This window comes from Camponotus vicinus, unplaced genomic scaffold (assembly GCF_025532165.1).
Source record: "Camponotus vicinus isolate PSW18456_S1 unplaced genomic scaffold, iyCamVici1.0 SCAF_6, whole genome shotgun sequence".
Lineage (NCBI taxonomy): Eukaryota > Metazoa > Arthropoda > Insecta > Hymenoptera > Formicidae > Camponotus > Camponotus vicinus.
In genome coordinates, this window is record NW_028141978.1 from 10,868,960 (window position 1) to 10,877,268 (window position 8,309).

At 35.5% G+C, this 8,309-nt stretch overlaps 1 protein-coding gene across 2 annotated transcripts in view; it reads left to right on the forward strand.

Moving 5' to 3' along the window:
• Nucleotides 1-7,752, forward strand: part of Cdi (serine/threonine kinase) — a 29,960-nt gene extending 22,208 nt beyond the window's left edge. Inside the window, exons 4-7 of one of the 2 annotated variants that reach the window (XR_014439243.1) lie at nucleotides 2,849-3,395; nucleotides 3,699-4,238; nucleotides 4,389-5,635; nucleotides 6,439-7,752. Coding sequence is in view for 1 of the 2 variants with exons in the window: in XM_083101411.1 (XP_082957537.1) it covers nucleotides 2,849-3,395; nucleotides 3,699-4,238; nucleotides 4,389-4,907 (1,606 nt within the window). In the remaining variant the exon portion in view is untranslated. Of the gene's footprint in view, nucleotides 1-2,848; nucleotides 3,396-3,698; nucleotides 4,239-4,388 lie in introns of both variants that reach the window. The other variant, XM_083101411.1, reaches the window with a different exon arrangement.
• The last annotated feature ends 557 nt before the right edge of the window (nucleotides 7,753-8,309 follow it).

Consider the following 8,309-nt stretch of genomic DNA (forward strand, 5'->3'; position numbering starts at 1 on the left):
TGACTACTATTATGCCACCAATCATTACCAATCATTATATCGCAATAACATATCAATTATGGTATCATTGTTACAATATAAACAATATAATAATGCCAAATATTACGATACAAACAAAAAATATCAGCACTGTAGTATCGGGATAATATTGCTATGTCAGGTATTCAACGTAATAATGTCATCAACAACATCAAGTCATAATTCTTAGAACGATGCATTGAACAATCAGCAAACGCGTGCCAATCGTTTTCAAGAGTGGCTGAATGAAAACAACCGGACAGCCCAAAAATATCTCACGTCTTCGAACTCTGCATAATTCTTGCATTCAAACATGTTCTCAATCGATTCATCAATGCTTGTTGTATGCGAACGCCCCCTCCCTTTTACGTAATATTTGGCTTGCGGAGAATGAATTCGCCTAATCGCCTGAGACAACATACTGCGTTACTAGTAGATAATGACACGACATAGTCAGACATTTGTCTTGACACTCGAGCTTTCGATTTACGTGCGCTTTTGCAACTTATGTACGTGTATTATGATCTGCATTCGATGTAGCATATTGATATGTAATAATTAAATATTAATATAAACGTAAAGAATACGGAGCAATAGTTCAAAAGATTGAAAGAATTGGCATTTTTACTTTAGAAAATTTATCGCGATTTAATACAATTGTCTCTCCCTCCAATGAGTCGTTTCTGTTTTAGTTGTATTGTTTTTTTATCGATGTATTTTTGTCTCTTATATATTATTTTAGCTTTCACTCTTGAAACCGTATAATCTCTCAGAAATCTTTCTTCATATTTCATTATGAATTATATGCCGAATCTATTAATAAAAAATTCTGCCACATGATGCGGTATAATTAATGTTTCTATCGTGTATCAATCACAGATGACAAACCTTGGGAAGTGCGAGGGGAGCGACAATTTCTCCTCTTATCTGATCGACAAAAAATGAATCTGGAGCATCGCGTATGCATCGCTTGTATTTTACCTGGGAAAAATTCTCCGCCGGAAATTTCTCTTTCGCTCGCGCTGTTTGTCGTTTTTTTTCCGTCTCGTGTGGGAGAAACGCGTCGACGTGCTCGGCGAGAAATGCTTCGAAATCGGGACGACACAGCGTAACGCGTGATTTTCTTCTCTCTTCTCAAGATCTACCATTTATGTAGGATCCTCGTTTTATTCCGCGATAATGTAAAGTGCACTCATCGATTAAGTCTTTCCTCCGCAGGAGAAATAGCAAGCAAAAGTAGCTTTCGCAAGATAATCAGGTTGTTTTATAGCAATTTTCCCAAAACTTTTTCGAATATATTTTCACTTGTGAATTTATGTATCCATTTAAGATATCGATCTAAAATAATAATAACAAAAAATTATAACAGCTTACAATATTATTTTTTATTATAATAATAATTATGATGTCATTATTTTAAAAGTATAAGAAAAGTTAATTATAATGTAAATTATAATGTAAATAATGTAAATTATAATGTAAATCGTACAAGTTATATAACATTTATAATCAATGTATTGTATATTATTATATACTTTTAAACTTTCTAATTTAAATTTTATCGGTATGAATATATATATACAATAAAGGATATTAACCGTTACATTATACGTACTAATAGATATATTTATCGTTACAAATTATAGTTAAAAACTGCAGTTGAAAAAATTGCGGTAATTGATTTTTGTCGGGTCTATTTTTTATTGAACTTCAAAAATATTAAATTATTTCAAAAGCTTTTTTAGATAAGCGAGTCCATTATGTTCCGTTGAAACAAAGCAGTATTTAATTGTCCTAATCTGTCATAATAGAGTGGCTATAAAGATAACGTCAAAAATATCGCAATTAAATTACAAGATACATATAAAAGATGTCTGGATTCTTTAATCGTCTTTATTATAGAGCATTATTTGGATTTAGTTTTATTATTCAAAAACAATGAATGATAAACGATATTGCGAATATAATATTCATACATAAAATTTCCTTGTCTTTTGGCGTGATTTATATCTTTTCGTCTTTATTTAAATCTTTTGTCTGTTCTTATTTATTTTGTAATATATTGATTTCGAATTTCATCATTACTTTTATCATATATTTTCGCGCACATTTTATCTTATTTTTTATTGTTGCATTTTTTTATATAAATTGGAGAATATAAGAATGTATAAAATTGAAGTTTAATATAAAACATTATAAATATGTCAGTTTTACTCTAGTTTCTTCTTTGTTCGTTTTCCATATCTAATTTCTTTGGGTTGAGAAACACTGAATTGATAAAGGCACCAAGTTCTGAATCCGTTTGAGTTTGTACTACATAACAAATATTGTTTTACTTTGTGATAATTTTGAGAGAATATTGTTTCATTATAAATTTAAATCCAATCTAATCTTTGAGTTTTATCTAACGAGTATGAAAATTTATCATTTTATTTACATTCTTTTATATAAATTTTATGGAATAAAAAGTTTACTTTTTTTATCTAAAAGTTGCGATGCTTTTTTTTACTTTCTTCTATTCACGAAAATATATATTTAAATTCATCTTAAATTTGAAATACGATATTAGTCTTACAAATTCTTGTTGAAATTGCTTATGAGAAATATTTCAATTAAGCATTGAGATTGAAAAATTATTATTATATGAGAAATTGAATTATTATTTTGTCCTATAGCATCGCAACTATTCAACGAAATTAATCTATTTTTTGAAATAGTTTTTTTTTGTAGACAATATTGGAAGCCACCGTTTTATTGTCACAACAAAAAGAATTTTTTCAGTCGAACACATTCGAGCATTCATAAATTAATTTCCTCTTACATTTTCCAGGTTCATGGGAGTATGCGTACACGAGGGTCAACTACACGCGTTAACGGAGTACATCAACGGTGGCAGCTTGGAACAGCTGATTATGTCACGGCATACGCCGTTACCGCATCTCATCCGGATGAATCTCGCCAGGGATGTAGCTCGTGGTATGGCCTACCTGCACAGCCGTGGCCTATTCCATCGCGATCTCACGTCCAAAAACGTGCTGATCAAGAAGGACGAGTGCAACAACGAGATGATCGCGGTTGTGGGTGATTTTGGATTGGCCGCAAAGATACCGGACCCAAGCACGGGTTATCGACTCAGTACTGTCGGCAGCCCTTACTGGATGTCACCCGAGTGCCTCAAGGGTCAATGGTATGATCACAGGTCCGACGTTTTCTCATTCGGCATCGTTGTATGCGAGCTGATCGGCCGAGTGCCGGCAGATCCGGACGTTCTGCCACGCTCAGATAACTTTGGCCTCGATTATCTGGCCGTGGCGGAGATCTGCGCGGCCGCCGATCCTCCGCCCGCCTTTCTGCAACTCGCCTTCAATTGCTGTACAGTGAGTATGATGATCTCTTGTAACTGTAAAGGCATGCAATGTGGATCCAGTGCGAATAAAGTCGGACGATTATTATAACTGCTGTTACACTCAAAATGAAAAATGTTACGTTATGTACGCACACATGCAATATTTCACGCAGATGTCTGTTTCATTAATTGTCAGTGAATTTCATTAATTGTCAAATCAATTTAATTGAATTTTATAATTTATTAATTCGAATTATCTATCTACGTGATTATTCCTCAAATTATTTATTCCGTATGGATGTAATGAATGACAGACTTCTTCATTTATTTGCAGTACGAACCCAAGTCCAGACCAACCTTTCCGGAGATCACGACTAATTTGGAGACCATAATAGCGACCTGCGAAGAAGAACTAAAGAGCAACATGGGTAAACGACAATCGACCGTCGATCCGACGTTGATGTCCAGTATGGACGAAATTACGCGAGAAGGACGCACGACGAAGCGACGTACTGCAAAAATTAGAAGTCAGTCGGCAGACGCGAGAGGTTGCGATAATGCCACTCCCTCCGATAAGGCGAGATGTCATTCCGCCAGGCGGGTGGCTGAGCTCGCCAGCAAACGGGATCCGCATTATAGACCGATGACGGCGAATCCGTTCCACGCATTGGGCGGTGTCAAAAAGATCCTTGGTAATCTGTTCTCCAGTTGTCTAGAGCTACCCTCCCTAGAAGATGTGCGACCCAGTGCTATTGATGGCGCGTGCAGCAAGTTCAAGCCGGCGCAGAATGATAGTATCGCCAAGATTCTGGACAGGAAAAAGCCGAGCTCTGAACCGAGCAGCCCTACTGCTAGAAAAAAGTGGGAGAGAAAAGTAAGTAAGCACAAATTAATTGCAAGTGATTGGACTTAATTATTCGGTTCAAAGATGTGTTATTTTATGTCTTTATGCTCATTAAATTCATAAGAGAAAATATGCATAATTATATATGTAATTATTCATACTGATATACATTGTTTTTAGGTCGCCACCAAAGTAGGAGCTGCGAGTCTCTTTACTCATCCGCTCTTCCGCGATGGTTGGGAACCACGGAGACGTGGCAGCTGCGAATCCGGCTTTTGGAGTTGCGTTGGCGAGGACCTGAGTCCGGAGCCACCGAATCGACGACATACCTCAACCCTCAGCAGTTCAGCGGCAAGCAGTCTGTTTTTGCTGGATGACCATCGGACTAGCTCGATCTACACGGATTCCTCTGAGGACATTGCTAGTTTGGGCGGCGGTGACTCATGTTGGGAGGATCGATTAAATGGCATTGGTTCTTCAAGCAAGACCATTTCGAAAATCGTTGAGTACTTCGAGAAAAAGCAGGCGATGGCGGGTAGGCTCGGTGAACACGGCGATACCGCTGGTCCCAGCCGCCTGACCCTGCTGCGGGCCAGTTTGGAAGGACCCGTACCCATCAGTAACATCTCAGCCGCGCAACGGCTGGTCGTATGTGAGGGTGCCGTACGTAGCAAACTTGCATTATTCGACAAGAAGTGATATTACGCCTGACGGTCGTTTGACAGTTTCTTATCGTTTCCTTTTGACATTCAAAAAGCGTCCGCATAAAAAAGCCTACACAATGAATGCGACATAGATTGAGGAGAGTTTGCCTCGTCATCGTGCGTGATGATGGCAAGTATCCTGAGACGTTACACGACAATTAAATACATAGCGCGTTCTTATGCACGTATAATTAAGAGTGGAGAACAAACAATTGTAGTTGTATTAAAAATAATAGTATTCGCGGTTTTATTGCACATAAAGATTACGACAGGTAAAGAAGGGAATTAATAGTACCAGCGCGTCATACGTGACTTGTAGGCAGGATAGTGATATACACGCGCAGCGTGCTAAAGGACATTTCTCTAAAAACCTAATAACTTGACTGTGATGTTTTTTGATAATCTACATACATACATAATTGAGCTGTACGACTGAAATTTGGCGAAGCCATCGGCACATAGAATCTTTAATACATGAGTCGCGTTTCACTTGGACTATAACGAGACATTGTTCGGAAGAAAAAAGAGAGAGAGAGGACGAATTAATAGCGAATTTCTTTTGAAAAATGCGTTTAAAATTAGCGCTGGCGCAGTGCTAATTGATTTCTTGGAATCGACGTACGTTTTGCAGTGCCTCGCAGTTCCTAGTAGCCATCTCCGTCCTTATGCACACGAACCGTGCTTATTATCGATCACTGCAAGAGAGATATTCAGATCGAAGATGTGAGTACGAATTACTTTTTTTATTTTAGGCAAATAAGCAAATCGTCTTATCTGGCCATTCTAATTTTATAATTGATATTTGCGATTAATTTTCGATCGATTTGTTACGGTTGTTTTTTTTTCTTTTTTGTTTCATAATGTGTTAATAATGTGCAACTTTATCAATTTTTAATTCTAAATCTTTAAAAATATTTAAAGATACTGACCTGTTATTGCAGCTATTCTGGATTTATTGCGGAATATATTGAACTGGTTTTATCATATACTCGTATCTCATAGAAATTTCAAAATTTGTCGACGATTCTTTTTAATTCACCAAACATAATTATAATCTTAATTTATAAAATCCATCTTTTTCTAAAAATATAAAGTATTTGTATATTAAGATATAGTTACTTAAGAAATGAAAAAGACATTTACCAATTTATTCTATTAAACATAAGGATAACGGTATATAATTGATCTATAATATCTATTTATTGATTTATAATAATAATCTGTATAACGTATAATATAACGTATTCTTTTCAATTTTTTCTTCTGATTATCTAGTATACTGCAATGAGAGGTCAGAATAAGGCAAGTTCAATTTACAGAGGCCTACGTTGCGTTTCGCAGAATTTTTCACTTTGTTTTCGAGTCGACAGATTAACATCGATGCGGCCCAAAGTTCATTGTGCTACGCGCTTTCGCAACGGTTCGCAATTTTGCGTGTCGTGACGTTAATAACTCGGGACGCGCGGTATAAAGTGCCGGAGACACATAACGATAATATATATACATATATATTTTTTTGTTGATAGAGATATTATTACACACCGTGTCCTGGATATCCTTGTTATGTGAAGCCGAGAGAATTTGTGTACACTTTGAAAAAAGAACATATGAAACTGATCTAGTCAGTGTATTAATGTGGCGGCCTTATCTTTTATACGTTGTAGCGCTAAAACTTAGTATTTAAGATGAAACGGCGAGCGTGAAATGAGCGCGAGATGAAACTGGGCCTCCTGGTAGTACGTAGTGGTTTTTTTAACATCGGGATATTTATACAATAGAAAACGCGAGAGTGACAGCGTGTAAGACGAATGAGATGTATACCTATGTGTGTGCGCGTTGCGGGAAGAAAATGTACTCGTCCAAAATGATATACATATAGGTAGCTAGGCTCACACACATATACATATATATATATATAAAATGTGAATTGTTTCGTCAGACGGCGAGTCGAACCAAATTTACGATTGTAGGATGATAGAATAATATGATGATACCTTTTTACTTGTCGAAGTTCGCTCACGGGTTTACTCTATAAGACTGTGCGTTCGTTAAAATAATATGTCGTATATAAGATAGAGAAGCTCGAAATCGCGTCAACGACATTCGCAGTCTCTTCTTTCTCGTGTATAAGAGGATGCGCGCCGTGCACGGAGTTTTTTCTTCTCGTCTTAATTTTCGTTCATCGAGTCGGGGCCTTCCGTTTCTCCTCGATGCGTCAATCGGTACCTGAACAATCGCAGCGAAGGAAGAACTGCGAACGAGTTAATTCTTAAGCATGCGGACATATCAGGAGTATGGGCTGAGGTTCAACCCGATCGATAAAGGGCAATAAATGCGTGATTACAAGTGACGAGTGTTGCAAATTACGAGTGCGGATGAATGAGTGAATGTGAACGAGGGAAAGAAAAATAGAAAAAAAAAGAATAGAAAGCGAAGTTGGCGAATCGAGAGACGCATTTTAAAAAAGAAATATGGGTTATTTATTTTAAGTAAAAACAATTTATATTAAAGATTATATATATATATCTATAAATCTATAAAAAATATCGTCTCTTCCATATTTTTCAACTGTTAGTCTCTAAACTGTCTCTTCTTACTGTATATATTTATTACATTACAAGAGGATACACGTGCGATATCTCGGACTCTTCGTGATTGTCCGTGTTGATCGTCAAGATATATATAATACAAAAGTTACATAACAGTGAGCGCACTATGAACGATTTTCGTGATCATTGGTCACTTACTTACAGACTGGAAAAAGAAAAAACAAAACAATGGCGATGATGGCGTGATGATAATAATAGCTGTAATGATTCATAGTAAAAGATGAAGCTATATATAGCTGTATGAAAGAATCCTATATATATATATATATATATATATATATATATATATATATATATATATATATATACATATATACACACACACAAAGATAATAAAGTTAAGAGCTCCCAATTTTTACCAAAAGAAAAAATTATTAAATCTTTTCTTCTAAAATCATTAAGTTTTTAGCGATCCTAATAACCAAAGAAAAAGTTTTGTGATCTTTCTATTATAATTTTCATAACATTATTTATAATCACATAAAAAATAGACACTAGTTTGATATCTACAAGATGACGCGGAAAATAAAAGGCGCGCAAATATTTCTCTTTGCTAAAAATCGTACATGAGATCTTATCTTATCTTATATTTTTCTACATCCGATGATTTTATTATCAGAAAATCGCGCGTTTAATTTTGAGGCAAAAACTAAGAATACGAATAGATTTTTAATCTTCCCTCTAATTTTGTAAGCTATTACTAATAATTATAATATAGCGACAAAATTTTATTTTACAATAAACACCATTGTAATGAGACTATATATTATTTCCATAAAATCATCAAT